The sequence below is a fragment of the Oncorhynchus keta genome, chromosome 31, assembly GCF_023373465.1.
Source record: "Oncorhynchus keta strain PuntledgeMale-10-30-2019 chromosome 31, Oket_V2, whole genome shotgun sequence".
Lineage (NCBI taxonomy): Eukaryota > Metazoa > Chordata > Actinopteri > Salmoniformes > Salmonidae > Oncorhynchus > Oncorhynchus keta.
In genome coordinates this window covers 10,843,722-10,859,339 of record NC_068451.1, presented here as the reverse complement: position 1 = coordinate 10,859,339, position 15,618 = coordinate 10,843,722, and the positions used below count along the sequence as shown (strand labels likewise).

Sequence of the window (15,618 nt, the reverse complement as noted above, 5' to 3'; positions counted from 1 at the left end):
CATCAATTGTGCCAAGAAACAGCCTCACAGCAGGTGGTACAACAAAGATTGTGTGCCTTTTCAAGTTTTGGTGGTGGTGGTGGGGGGGGTCTATTTCAGGCTAAGGGATACTACTCACTCATTATCTTATCTGGGCAAAAAACTAAAATAGTTTTTATTTATATGATGAGTTTATATGTAGAAACATTAGGCTGCTGTGCATTGTCAAGGGGAATATGCAAAAGATGGCCATGGAAATAATGTTTCAATGATGGTAGTGATGTTGATTATGATTATCATCGCGTAGGTCATCAAGCATTCCACACGATGTCGCAATTCTGCATTAGATTCCTTTCAAGTTCAAAGGTGAATCAGCCAGTAAGTAATTTACTGTACAACATGTTCATATATATCAATCCCTTACACAGTAATCACCTACTCGTTTCACATAAAGTATAGCATAGTATAATTAATATAAAATCGGCATTTGCCAATGTCAAGAAGGGGCGGGTCGTTCAAAAGGGACTTTCCAGTTGTGTACTTTCGGTTTTATCAACTCGAACGTGGGGTCCTCAAGTCTAGTCGCTGGCTGCTGCTGTATAACTCAATTAATACGAAGATTGCCCTTTATATGATATGCGTGTGTAACATAGAACATAGGCTAGATCTAGTCTTAATAGATATAGGCTATTGTTTCCTTGACATTCAGAAGAAATTGCAACCTCATTCGCAAGAGCCCACATGCAAATGTGAGTAGTCTATATTGTTTTAAAGCTATTTAAACGTGTTATATTGTGTTATATATTACAGCATGTATTATAATGCGTTGTTACAATTCGTCATATCCTTCATGAAGCCAAAAATACTTTGAAATTCACCTAATTGAAAGTGAAAGTAAAAATGGAAGCATAAGATAACAGCTGATTACACTCTCGCACCGAATGTTGTCAATAATTGGTCGGTCAGCTGTTTTTCATTAAACTCCCTCCAATATTTTCAGATAATCTATGTCCCAGGGGTTTAATTTGGATTTTGTGCGAACTAATTCCCAAATTGGCACTTTTTCCATAATATGCTATAATAGGTCTATGTGCACATTTCATGTTCCATATTCTATCCCACTTAGTCCTCCTCAATTTAACCCCTGGATATGATGATCCTCAACCTCATTATCTGTCTCTCCCAACCTCCTGTTCTAGAGCCTGTTCAGGATGCCGAAAATGAACTTCTCTCCGCTGCTCTTCCTGTGCATGGATGTGTGTGTGGTGCAGACAGTCCGCTTGGCCCAACTCTCCCCTCTTCTCCTCCACCATCCCCTCATCACCTTGTGGGGTGGAAGCCTGCTCCGTGCCGGCCTCCACCTCTTTCTCACCTTCAAATTCCCTGGAAGTACCCCATGGATGAGCAGCTTCGAGGGGCTCCAGAGCATGGGGGTCCTCTGCTTCCATTGCCCACTCTACATCAGCCTTCTCTGGGCATGTGGCCAGTCCATCCTGGGGCAACTATGGGGTTGGCACTCCTGGCAGGGGGTGGGTGACAAGTCTATGTTGCTATAATTATGTTAATATATATATCCTTTTTGTTTTAAAAATGGACAAACCAAACAGACTAAAATCACTTGTTTTTCAGCTACTTCAGGGCTACTGCGTAACAGTCGTAGCATGTTTGTACTGGACACGCTACGTCCCTTCTCTTCTTACCAAGCCCACCAAGGAACCACAGAAGAAGACTGGGGCCTCTCTAGAGAAACTGTTGGGATACATGAAGCCTTATTTCATACGCTTTGGAGCCGTGCTGAGTCTTGTTGTCATCTCCTCCCTTGGTGAGATGGCTATTCCCCACTACACCGGCCGAATGACAGACTGGATTATGAATGAAGACGAGCCTGAAGCCTTTACTCACGCCATCACGGTCATGTCTCTGATTACAGTCATGAGGTATAATACAGCATATATCAATCATTGGTGATACGATACTCTTGAGTCCTTCCAATTGATGCTCAGTGTTTGATAGTACTGTTTAATTTGGAGGTTTCAAGGGTCCTAATCACTTCCACAGGGCATTTATTGTAATGATACTGTAGTAACGTGTTTATTTGCCCTCCTTCTCCCATCTCTATCATTCAGTGCTGTGTGTGAGTTTGTGTGTGACCTCATCTACAACATCACCATGAGTCGCATACACACCTCCATCCAGGGCCTAGTCTTCCAGTCGGTGCTGAAGCAGGAGATTGCTTTCTTTGACACAGCACAGACAGGTGAGTCACATCTCATTGCAATCTACAGGTAACTGCCTAAATAAATTAAACACCAACATAAAGTGTCTTAATAGGGCGTTGGGCCACAACTAGCCGCCAGAATAGCTTCAGTGTGTCCTGGCATAGATTCTACAAGTGTCTGGAACTTTATTGGTGGGATTGGCACCATTCTTCCATGAGAAATTCCATAATTTGTTGTAGGGATGCACCGATATGACATTTTTGGCCGATACCATATGTCCGATATTTTCCTTACCAAAAACAAACCCGATACCGATAACCTATATTTAACATTTTAGCAGCCTTTTAAGCATTCTAGTACAGTTAAATAGTTGAAACCAAGTGTTCTATGTTCATTTGTTCAGTTAGGAACAGATTGTTTAATAACTTGTAAATTAGAAAAATTATTCATCCATGGATGTATTTTATCGCACAACAGATATTCATGACACAAATATTTTAGCTGCCCCGCATTACAAAGATGGTTAAGTTGTTGGTGGCTCTTCTTACTATCCAATCTTGACTGTATGGAGAAACTTAAATGCTTTAAAAGAAATATTGGTTGCAACTAAAATGCAGTTAATTATTTTTTTGATTTAACTGCTTGAAAAAATGACTGTCTCTAGGCTGTCATAAACTGCTATAAATGGCACAACTTAAACTTAAAATGTGCTCAACTGACTTGACTAGTAAAATGAGAAGAAATACACAACACATCTCATCTTTCATTTAGGAAATAAAAACAAAAACACACAACTGCTTTGTTTTAAATTCAATTAAAATCTTGACCTATACCAGCCATGAGTGAACAACAGAAAGGCATTGGGCTTAGTAAACATTTTTCCAGTGCCTCGAGATGGCTGGGTTACAATATGACTGCCCATTTACAATTTTAACATTTGGAGGAGGTTTTTCTTCACAAAGAGGACATGCTCGGCTTTGTCACAAGAGAGTCGTTTCTTTTTTGGTCTACAATGTGTGAAGCTGCACTGAAAAGGTGCTTACTGTCCACACTAGTACAGGGAGCACCAAGATACTTGCGCGCAGCTTTAGCTAGGATGGGAAAACGGTGCTTGTTACTTCTCCAGTATCCAGGTGCATCTTAATTCCTGGGAATAGTAGGTTCTGTCAGGCAAATGTTGGCCGATATAGTAACAGAAAATGAAAATACAATGCGTCTCTCTATCTCTCTCTCACACACGCACACACACCAAAAAGTTATTTTGTTGGCATTTACGTATGTCCTCATTACCAGTAAAACATCATCAAAACCTATTTCTTTGACTTACTTGCTGTGCTGTTTTGTTGTTCATTTGTTCAGTCGTTTCATTCTCAACCAGGATTTCATCATACATGTCAAGCAGTGGTTTCAGCCCTGTCTGTCCGTTGCCTCTTCTGTCGTGGGTCCTCTTCCTCTGTGCTCACTGTCACTGTGTCCTTTTCCATCTTGTCCAGCTGTGTCGGTAACATTTCATGTAAACCCTGTTTCTTGTCTGGATCGAAGTAGCGGTCCTTGTACCTAGCATCGTGCATGTTGGCGACACTGTAAAGAGGCTAAGAGAGAATGCCACCAAATCGCTTGTTCACAGTGTCTAGTAGAGTATTTTTGCACGTTTTAACTCCACTGTCTGTGTCGGAAGTTTTGTTCAGCTGCGTACACGCCAAGCACTCGTTTTTGTTCCAGCAGGCTCTCCGTCATGTAAAAAGTACTGTTCCATCTGGTGGAAATGTCTTGCTTTTATGCCTTTTCGTTTTCACTCCAAGCTGCTCCTGTATTGCTTGTATGCCAGCTGTGAGTGTTTAAAATGACAAACTATCTTCCTACCTGTTGCCACTGTGTCAGAAATGCTGCATTGGACCAAAACACCTTCGTTCACAGCCAGTTGCAGCGTGTGTGCCATGCATGGCAAACTGGCGACTCCGCATTCTTCCAAAGCCTTTGTCATGTTACGTGCATTATCACGTAGCACAGCGTGTACTTTGTTCTTGGGGATTTTTCAAGTTTCAAACATTTTCTCAAATGCCATTGAAATGGCAGCAGCGGTATGAGAACCAGCACATTCTTGAGCATGCAATACGGCTTTCCTCAATAGGAAATCCTCATCGACCCACTGTGCTGTCAGACTCAGCATGCTCATGGGGCTGATGTCGCTGGTCCAAATGCCAGTCGTGAAGCTAATAGCAGCGACGCCCATAGCAAGTAGCTCGTGGATGTGCAATTCAGCAATACTGTGTAACTCCGGTAGGGCAACATCTGAAAAATAGCGTCTACTTGGTAGTGTGTACCGGGGCTCGAGATGCTCGACCAGTCGGTGAAAGCCAACATCATCCACAACAGAGAACGGTTGATTATCAAGGGCAATGAATTCCATTATCTTGGCATTAATGGATTCCGCCTTTGAGTTGTCTCACTGAAATTCTCTTACTCTTTCAAATGACTGTTCGACTTGAACTGTTTTTTCTGCTTTTGTTCCAAGTAGTCGCTGAACGTCTGGGGTGATGCACTTTCAAATGAGTAATTAGGTTTTTGGTATTAAAATATTTCACTTTCTCCCCTCCTCTGGAAATAATAGCAGCACAAACGTTGCATATGGCCTTTTTGTTATCTTCCTTAGAAACTTCGAAATACATTCACACCGCAGTCATTGTGGCCGAGGTTAGGAACGCTGTGTTGAACATGTAGCTCTGTATTTTTCGTGGTATCCTTACGTCACCTGCGCTTCAGCTTTGACCTCGGCGTTAAACTAGATGTTGGCATTTTTGTCTAAAATCGGCCAATTCTGATGCATCCCTAATTTCTTGTTTTGTTGATGGTGGTGGAAAACGCTGTCTTATGCGTGTCTAATTGGGTTGAGATCTGGTGACTGAGACACACACATACCCTTTAAACCTCCTATGCTCTTTGAGACCCCTCTTTCAAAGTCACTGAGATCTCTTCTAGCCATGGTAGCCAAAATAATGAGCAGCTGGACATATTTATACATGACCCTAAGGATGTTCATTGCTTAATTAACTCAGGAACCACACCTGTGGGGAAGCACCTGCTTTCAATATACTATGTATACCTCATTTACTCAAGGGATTTCTTTATTTTTATCAGGTTTGAAGGTAAGACCCAGATGCAGACTGTGTCGGAGGAACAGTGTTTATTACAGCAACAGGGCAGGCAAACGACAGGTCAAGGCAGGCATGGGGTCGATAACCAGAGTAGTGGGGGAAAGGTACAGCACGGCAGGCAGGCTCACCCAGATGTTGGTAATCCAGAGGTGGGGTAAAGGTACAGCACGGCAGGCAGGCTCACCCAGATGTTGGTAATCCAGAGGTGGGGTAAAGGTACAGCACGGCAGGCAGGCTCACCCAGATGTTGGTAATCCAGAGGTGGGGTAAAGGTACAGCACGGCAGGCAGGCTCACCCAGATGTTGGTAATCCAGAGGTGGGGTAAAGGTACAGCACGGCAGGCAGGCTCACCCAGATGTTGGTAATCCAGAGGTGGGGTAAAGGTACAGCACGGCAGGCAGGCTCACCCAGATGTTGGTAATCCAGAGGTGGGGTAAAGGTACAGCACGGCAGGCAGGCTCACCCAGATGTTGGTAATCCAGAGGTGGGGTAAAGGTACAGGACGGCAGGCAGGCTCACGCATATGTTGGTAATCCAGAGATGGGGTAAAGGTACAGGATGGCAGGCAGGCTCACGCATACGTTGGTAATCCAGAGATGGGGTAAAGGTACAGGATGGCAGGCAGGCTCACGCATACGTTGGTAATCCAGAGATGGGGTAAAGGTACAGGATGGCAGGCAGGCTCACGCATACGTTGGTAATCCAGAGATGGGGTAAAGGTACAGGATGGCAGGCAGGCTCACGCATACGTTGGTAATCCAGAGGAGTGTGGTAAAGGTACAGCACGGCAGGCAGGCTCACCCAGATGTTGGTAATCCAGAGGTGGGGTAAAGGTACAGGATGGCAGGCAGGCTCACGCATATGTTGGTAATCCAGAGATGGGGTAAAGGTACAGGATGGCAGGCAGGCTCACGCATACGTTGGTAATCCAGAGATGGGGTAAAGGTACAGGATGGCAGGCAGGCTCACGCATACGTTGGTAATCCAGAGATGGGGTAAAGGTACAGGATGGCAGGCAGGCTCACGCATACGTTGGTAATCCAGAGATGGGGTAAAGGTACAGGATGGCAGGCAGGCTCACGCATACGTTGGTAATCCAGAGATGGGGTAAAGGTACAGGATGGCAGGCAGGCTCACGCATACGTTGGTAATCCAGAGATGGGGTAAAGGTACAGGATGGCAGGCAGGCTCACGCATACGTTGGTAATCCAGAGGAGTGTGGTAAAGGTACAGCACGGCAGGCAGGCTCACCCAGATGTTGGTAATCCAGAGGTGGGGTAAAGGTACAGGATGGCAGGCAGGCTCACGCATATGTTGGTAATCCAGAGGAGTGTGGTAAAGGTACAGCACGGCAGGCAGGCTCACCCAGATGTTGGTAATCCAGAGATGGGGTAAAGGTACAGGATGGCAGGCAGGCTCACGCATATGTTGGTAATCCAGAGGAGTGTGGTAAAGGTACAGCACGGCAGGCAGGCTCACCCAGATGTTGGTAATCCAGAGGTGGGGTAAAGGTACAGGACGGCAGGCAGGCTCACGCATATGTTGGTAATCCAGAGGAGTGTGGTAAAGGTACAGCACGGCAGGCAGGCTCACCCAGATGTTGGTAATCCAGAGGTGGGGTAAAGGTACAGGATGGCAGGCAGGCTCACGCATATGTTGGTAATCCAGAGGAGTGTGGTAAAGGTACAGCACGGCAGGCAGGCTCACCCAGATGTTGGTAATCCAGAGATGGGGTAAAGGTACAGGATGGCAGGCAGGCTCACGCATATGTTGGTAATCCAGAGGTGGGGTAAAGGTACAGCACGGCAGGCAGGCTCACCCAGATGTTGGTAATCCAGAGGTGGGGTAAAGGTACAGCACGGCAGGCAGGCTCACCCAGATGTTGGTAATCCAGAGGTGGGGTAAAGGTACAGCACGGCAGGCAGGCTCACCCAGATGTTGGTAATCCAGAGGTGGGGTAAAGGTACAGCACGGCAGGCAGGCTCACCCAGATGTTGGTAATCCAGAGGTGGGGTAAAGGTACAGCACGGCAGGCAGGCTCACCCAGATGTTGGTAATCCAGAGATGGGGTAAAGGTACAGCACGGCAGGCAGGCAGGGTCACCCAGATGTTGGTAATCCAGAGGTGGGGTAAAGGTACAGCACGGCAGGCAGGCTCACCCAGATGTTGGTAATCCAGAGGTGGGGTAAAGGTACAGGACGGCAGGCAGGCTCACCCAGATGTTGGTAATCCAGAGGTGGGGTAAAGGTACAGCACGGCAGGCAGGCAGGCAGGGTCACCCAGATGTTGGTAATCCAGAGGTGGGGTAAAGGTACAGCACGGCAGGCAGGCTCACCCAGATGTTGGTAATCCAGAGATGGGGTAAAGGTACAGCACGGCAGGCAGGCTCACCCAGATGTTGGTAATCCAGAGGTGGGGTAAAGGTACAGGACGGCAGGCAGGCTCACCCAGATGTTGGTAATCCAGAGGTGGGGTAAAGGTACAGCACGGCAGGCAGGGTCACCCAGATGTTGGTAATCCAGAGGTGGGGTAAAGGTACAGCACGGCAGGCAGGGTCACCCAGATGTTGGTAATCCAGAGGTGGGGTAAAGGTACAGGACGGCAGGCAGGCTCACGCATATGTTGGTAATCCAGAGGTGGGGTAAAGGTACAGGACGGCAGGCAGGCTCACCCAGATGTTGGTAATCCAGAGGTGGGGTAAAGGTACAGCACGGCAGGCAGGGTCACCCAGATGTTGGTAATCCAGAGGTGGGGTAAAGGTACAGCATGGCAGGCAGGGTCACCCAGATGTTGGTAATCCAGAGGTGGGGTAAAGGTACAGGACGGCAGGCAGGCTCACCCAGATGTTGGTAATCCAGAGGTGGGGTAAAGGTACAGCACGGCAGGCAGGGTCACCCAGATGTTGGTAATCCAGAGGTGGGGTAAAGGTACAGGACGGCAGGCAGGCTCACCCAGATGTTGGTAATCCAGAGGTGGGGTAAAGGTACAGCACGGCAGGCAGGCTCACCCAGATGTTGGTAATCCAGAGATGGGGTAAAGGTACAGGACGGCAGACAGGGTCAGGGACAGGCATTATACCAGGGGATAATGTGGAAGATGGGCGACACCTGGAGGGGGGTGGAGACAATCACAAAGACAAGTGAAACAGACCAGGCTGTGACAATTTCTTTCTTTTCTTTCTTAAATATTTTTTTATACAGTTGTTGGGTTATTAATTGATTAAGCTAATTGATAAACACATACTGTATGTCCAAAGGATATACCCCAGTTATTTTTAAATGAAAAGGATAGTATCTTAATTAACATGAGTGATCAGGTCAAGAGTATTGTGCTGATCTTTCTTTTCTTCAAAGTGAAGAGGATACCTTTATGCTATATATTTATGCTTTACGCTATATATATATATATATATATATATATTTGCACACCATCCCCTCCAAGGGGCTAACTTAACCTATGACCTTTGTTCCAGGTGACCTTGTGTCACGCATCACCACAGACACCAACGACATGAGTGAGTCTCTGAGTGAGAAGTTGAGTCTGCTGATGTGGTACTTCATGCGGGTCACTTTCCTCTTCATCTTCATGCTCAATCTCTCCTGGAAGCTGTCCCTCTTCACCGCGATGGGGCTTCCTATCATCTGGGTCATACCAAAGATATCTGGCAAGTGGTACCAGGTACAGGAAATCAGACCTTTTTCTAACGTATTGTAGTGGAAGTAGCCTGGTCCCAGATCTGTTTGCGTCTTCTTGGCAAAATGTATGGGGTGACATTGACAATAAGAGTTGGCTAGACAGCATAAACAGATCTGGGACCAGGCTATAGTGGGGGTAGTTTTGTGAACTACTGAACACTCCCATGAGTAACATTGTCTGAGAGTTGCAGTTTCGTGTTTGCATACATATTGATTCTACAAGTTACAGTCACCAAAAATAGTACTACAGAGCAGACAGAACGTTACCTGACCAATCAGCAGGTAACTGTGAATTTTGTTTTTGTCCCAGGAGCTCGGTGCGAAGGTTCAAAAGTCACTAGCCCAGGCCAATGACGTTGCCACGGAGACCTTCTCCTCTATGAAGACAGTACGCAGCTTTGCCAACGAGGAGGGCGAGACGGAGCGCTACAGGAAGACGCTGGAGAAGACCTACTCTCTGAATAAAGAGGAAGCAGCAGCCTACGCAGCCTCAACCTGGACCAATAGTGTGAGTCTCAGCTTCAATTGTAAACGGTCACAGGGTGAGAGCAATTTCTCCAAATTCAGTTCCAAAGAGCTTGGATTGCACATTGATTCATGAGGGTACATGAATTTGTAATAAGGGCCCTGAGTTTTTCCTGGCCATGTGAACTGACAAGGGAAAGCTCTGAACAATTGTTATAGACTATAACTACTGTAGGTCCCAGAGTTTTTCCTGGTTACATGGTTACAAAACTCTGAGCCCTAGTCATAATCAATAGTAACCACATCTGTCTCCCTCTCAGATGTCAAGCCTGTTCCTGAAGGTCAGTATCCTGTACTATGGCGGTAGTCTGGTGACAGGGGGGACCGTCAGCAGTGGGGATCTGGTGGCCTTTGTGCTCTACGAGCTCCAATTCTCCTCTGCTGTGGAGGTAAGGCCATAGATTAACAATCTCCATCCAATCTACCCGCAGCCATCTTATGTTTAATGCCTACTGCCAAATCCAAACAGACCTAAATGTACACACCCTAACAAGGCACTGCCAAGTTGTTCTACAGTAAAATAGGGGTCAAAATGATTTATTAGTATCACAACATTTTAATCATAACTAGAGTTTTGAGTAGCAACATTTTGACTGTCACTTACTGGTGTCGCATTTACACGTCCTGTCTGACAGGCCGTGATGTCGTATTACCCAAGTGTGATGAGGGCAATCGGTGGCTCTGAGAAGATATTTGAGTATGTGGACCGACAGCCCCAAGTTCCTCCAGAAGGCACCCTTGCCCCACAGAATCTTGAGGGACATGTTGAGTTCAAGAATGTCACATTTACCTACCCTACCAGGGAAGATACACCGGTGCTCAAGGTATCTACAGTATATTTACAGTATACTGTATACACATATACTGGATATGAATTAAAATTACATATACATTCAATTACAATTTCTCTTAATCTCTCAGGGCCTGTCTCTGGAGCTGAGACCTGGGCAGATCACTGCATTGGTGGGGGCTTCTGGAGCAGGGAAAAGCACCTGTGTGAGCCTGCTGGAGAGGTTCTACCTGCCCCAGGAAGGAGAGATCCTATTGGATGGACAGCCACTGCACAGCTACAAGAACCAGTACCTACACAACAAGGTCATTATGAACAGCAATGGAAGCAATGTTACTCTTCTCCTAAGCCATATTAGTGCATAACATAATTAGCTACCAGCCTTTAAAGAAAAGTACATGATCACAGTGTTTGCAAAGAAGTTATTAACCAACTAAATGCATTATCTAAATGAATCATTTCCCTCAGATCAGTGTGGTGAGTCAGGAGCCGGTGTTGTTTGCTCGTTCTGTCAAGGAGAACATCAAATATGGCAGAGATGATGCCACTGATGAGGAGATGTACCGGGCTGCTGAGCTGGCCAACGCCCACAAGTTCATCTCTGACCTGCCCAATGGCTATGATACAGGTATGTCCCAAAAGATGAACTCATATTGACTTCATCCTGATAGAATTGGTAATATTGTTTCTTTGGGGCTTTGTTTAGTCTTTACTGATAGAAAGTTACACTTTTCTCTGCATAGCTTTGACTTTAAACTGTTAGTACTTTTCCTTCCTTAAACTACTGACGACATGATTGTAGTGTATGTGTGTTATTCGGCTCTACTGTTCATACTTAATTGTTGTTCTTTATTCCAGATGCCGGGGAGAAGGGAGGCCAGGTTTCAGGAGGGCAGAAGCAACGCATAGCCATCGCCAGAGCTTTGATCAGAAAGCCTCGGATTCTAGTGCTGGACGATGCCACCAGTAACTTGGACACAGAGAGCGAGCATTTGGTAAGATAACTCTGAATCTTGTTATCTTTCACTGACAGGCCTATTTTTTGGGGGGTTAACCAGTTTCTGTTGATCACCTACTCATAATATAACCCAATGGAGGCTGTTTCCTTCCCTAAACATGAATTATTGATTTACAATGTATTGTAATCTCAGCTAATCTCTGACAGTTCAGTGGCTTTAATTCAAACATACTCATCATGTTTCTCTCCATGTCCTTAGGTCCACCAAGCTCTGCTCAAGGACTCAAACCCCTGCTCAGTGCTGCTGATTGCTCATAAGCTGAGCACTGTGGAGAAGGCCAATCACATTGTCGTTCTTGAGGAGGGAAAGGTGCTTGAGGAGGGGAGCCATGTTGAGCTGCTGGAGAAAGGTGGAACCTATGCTGATCTGGTGAACAGGCAGAACACTGGCTTCCAGCGCAAAGAAGGGGAGGAGCTGAAAAACTAAAACAGAGGCTCCAATTCCATGACTCAATTTACACAAAAATCACACTTCTGCCACCATCTCATATTTTCAACATTATTACCTACGATTTTTACTGTATCACATATGCTTTGAAAATACTCATCATAGCATCAAACTTTAGTTTAATTATCTCCCCTAAGTGATTTTGAGGTACTCAAAGAAAAAATGAATTACAAGAACAGTCCTGTAAAATAAAAGGTTTCATGCAAAGAGCACATTTCTATGTTCAACTTTCTATTTGCACTATACTGCAACTTAAGTATTCTTAATGCCCCAAATGCATTTTGTATTTATTTTTACATGTATTTTTGTTGAATTGTTCTCCCACATTTGTGTTATAAATGTAAATAGGGATCCCAAATATTGTTTTGTTTTTGTACATTGTCTCTAAGGCAGTACAATACATTCGCCGTTTTCTGTTCTGTGTTAATGACAATAAACATTCTGCTCTCTGAAATAATTTCTTCATTTAGTATCTGAATGTCGTGGAATGGTTACATAATACCCGCAAGTTTTGCAGTTGATCTGTATTACAGTGGGAAACTCCACATCTCATGCTTTCACTTTTACTTTTCTTTTGCTACAGGCCTAGATAATGATGCCAACGTCGAATCGCATACAATGACCTCCAGCAATACTGTTACTGTTTAGAGGGTATTTCAATGAAGGCAATACGATGCTTAACACAGAGGCAGTTTCATAACAGTTGCAATAGCATAGTTTTAGATCCACAAACGTACACACTGCTGGAGCAGCCAGACCCTGCAGCAGTAGCAACACAGACAAGGTGTAACCCAAACATGTCACATGGCCTGAAAATCTGAAGCATCCGTTTAAAACGTATGTCAACACCAAATAAATCCAGTCGCTGGTAGAGGGAGAGGATGGAACTGGGAGAGGATGGAACTGGGAGAGGATGGAACTGGGAGAGGATGGAACTAGGTGAAAATGTGCTGACATTCTGCAAATGTTCTCATCGATTAAACATCTGATCTCAACCCTTTTAGCTGTTCCCAAAACTGAAATGTCACGAACATAGTGCACTATGTGTTATATACTTGACGCTTAAGCGTAAATTTAGAAAACATTGTTTAGGAGTGCACGGTCGAATTGAGTCTGTCTCGGTCCATGCGCACTTCACAGAATGTACACTAACGAAAATATGCAAATCCATGAAACAAACGTACCAAATAGGATCTCGCTAGCTCGTGGCTTTGCCCACCTTGTTCTGCACACAATTTCATTTGCTCACACTGTAAATGACTAACTATCTTGGGTTAGTTATAAATATCTTTGGTAGCGGGTCCATCATAGCTAAACTGTCGTAACACCATAGCAACAGTATTTGTTTCCCCATTAGCTTTTGTTGAGGCAGAAACTATTCCATGGGGTCCAAAAAAACACAAAACATGAGAAGTAACAAAACACTGGTACACATTCGCACACATTTTAAACACAACGATATATAAACAATAAAAGTGTAATAATTCAAACAATACAAGTAAAACAAATGAGTTGTGTGTGCATGTGTTTGTCAATGCCGATCCACGACATGTTTATTCTTTTTTTTAAAGGTAATTTTGCTGTTAGCTTGAGTAATTAGAGAATGGAATCCTGGCTCTGTGTAAACCTGTGCATTGTCCTGAATTCGTTTTGGATTTGGGTATTGTGAAGAGACCCCTGGTGGCATGTCTTGTGGGTATGTATGGGTGTCTGAGCTGAATGTTATTTGATTATGCAGACAATCTGGATTTGGCGTATTGCTCTGTTTTGAGCCAGCTGTGCTGGGTCTTTCTTTGCTGCACTTGACCATATTACCAGGCACTAATCAAGATGGGACAAGAAAAGAGTCTGAACAACTAGTACAGTTGATTTTTGTGTCAAAAAAAAACGCAGAACATCTAACATATTTTCATAACAGACATACATGTGTAAGACCAGTTGCAAATTATTTTAAAAATAGGGAAGAGTAATGGCTCAATGCAGCTGCCCTAAGGGACAATGTGATGCTAGAGAAGCTTCCATTGAAGAACACTCCCTGGGTTCTATTGGATAAATAACTCTCCAACCATGTGATTTCAGGTGATGTAAAGCCAAAGCAAGTGATGTTATTGATCCTAAATAGTTATTGAAGAAACTCAAAGACTGCACTGAAAATAATACAGCTCCAACTATCACATTATCCATTTATTTTAAGCAATCATCTGTCATCTGAGTCAGTGCAGTACAAGTTGAGTGCCCTTCTCTATACGTGCTGAAAGTCAGTAGTTAACTTGTTCTCTGAAAAATATCATTATATTCGCTCCATCAGTTTACTAAGAGCAGGCAGCGAAACTGATTAGGTGGCTATTAGAGCCAAAAAAAGGCTGTTTTACTATTTTTAGGCAGTGGAATTACTTTAGCTTCCTTCTATGCCCGTGGACACCCTTTTTAGGCTTTGGTTAAAGATATAGCAAATAGGGGTGGCAATACAGTCTGCTACCATTCTCAATATTTTCTCATCAAGGTTTTCTATACCAGTTGGCTTATCATTATTGATGATAACAATAGTTTTTCCAACTCTCCCACACTAACTTCACCAAATTCAAAACAGCCATCATTCTCTTTCATTGTTATACATTTTACACAAAAATATGATGGTTCACTGACCAATGTTTTCATTTCACTTCAGAGTTTTTCCACTTCACTAGTGAAACAGTCATTGAAATTATTGCCAATATCAAAAGATGTTGATATAAATTACCCATCAACTTCAATAAATGATGAAGATTAATTGGGTATTCTGCCCATGTAATTTAAGGTACTCAATGTCTTTTCTTTTTTTCCCACTGTGTTTTATGTCATTTATCTTGGTTTGGTAGTTTCTTATTTTTGTACATTTCCCAATTTAGAGTATGCCAGTGAATCAGCTGACCAGCCTGACTTGTTTGCCACCTCTTTTACACCATTTCTTTGAACTATACAATTTTTCAATTCATCATCAATCCAGAGGGCTCCAACAGTTCTCACAGTTCATTTCCTAACAGGTACATGCTTGTCAACAATTGGCACGAATATCTTCCAGTGGATTCACTTCTTCATACACATCAATGGGGACTGATATTGCTTTAGAGCAAAGCCCTGCAGCATTATTAAGATATGATCAATACAAGTGGATGTCACAGATCCAACACTATTGGTATGCACTCTAGTTGGTTGAGTAATAAGCCTGAGTCATATTACAGGCATTAGCCACAGTTAGAAGCTTTCCCTTGAGGACAGCTTCCCCTTCAGAGCACCCAGAAAAAATACCTATCTGTTAACATCGCACACACTATCAAGCATTGCGCACATATTTAGATGAGGCAGATGAATTTGCAATCTTCTTATGGTCCTGGAACGCCATCCACAACAATGTTATTCCTCTTGGATTGTCCCTCTCGATAGTTATCTGTAATAATGATTCACATACAGTACTGTCATCATCTCAGGTGGACTTAGTTTATCATCATCTTGCTGCAGTCAACTGCAATTGCTAAAATGCCATAGATATTTTATATTATCAGGCAAATCAGTTAAGAACAAATTATTATTTACAAAGCCTGCCATTTGTGCGCCACCCTATATAACTCCCAATCACAGCCGGTGATTGAGAGCAGCATGGATTCAATGCAGCCTGGATTTGAACCAGGTACTGCAGTGAGCCCTCTTGCACTGAGATGCATTGTCTTAGACTATTTTGCCCATTGATTGTGGAACCTTCAGTCTACCATAAGGACAAAGCCTGATTTTCCTTTCCTAATTAATCATGT

At 44.0% G+C, this 15,618-nt stretch overlaps 1 protein-coding gene across 1 annotated transcript; it reads left to right on the top strand.

Annotated features, from left to right (window-relative positions):
- Nucleotides 1-458: 458 nt before the first annotated feature.
- On the top strand, nucleotides 459-14,146 carry tap1 (transporter 1, ATP-binding cassette, sub-family B (MDR/TAP)). The gene is given in 13 exon segments (XM_035745900.2): nucleotides 459-728; nucleotides 1,179-1,508; nucleotides 1,609-1,916; nucleotides 2,106-2,236; nucleotides 8,827-9,032; nucleotides 9,360-9,557; nucleotides 9,835-9,963; nucleotides 10,210-10,398; nucleotides 10,496-10,669; nucleotides 10,833-10,992; nucleotides 11,223-11,359; nucleotides 11,582-11,816; nucleotides 14,139-14,146. Coding segments are annotated over 12 exon segments (2,193 nt in total). The 5' UTR covers nucleotides 459-728; nucleotides 1,179-1,190.
- Nucleotides 14,147-15,618: the final 1,472 nt, after the last annotated feature.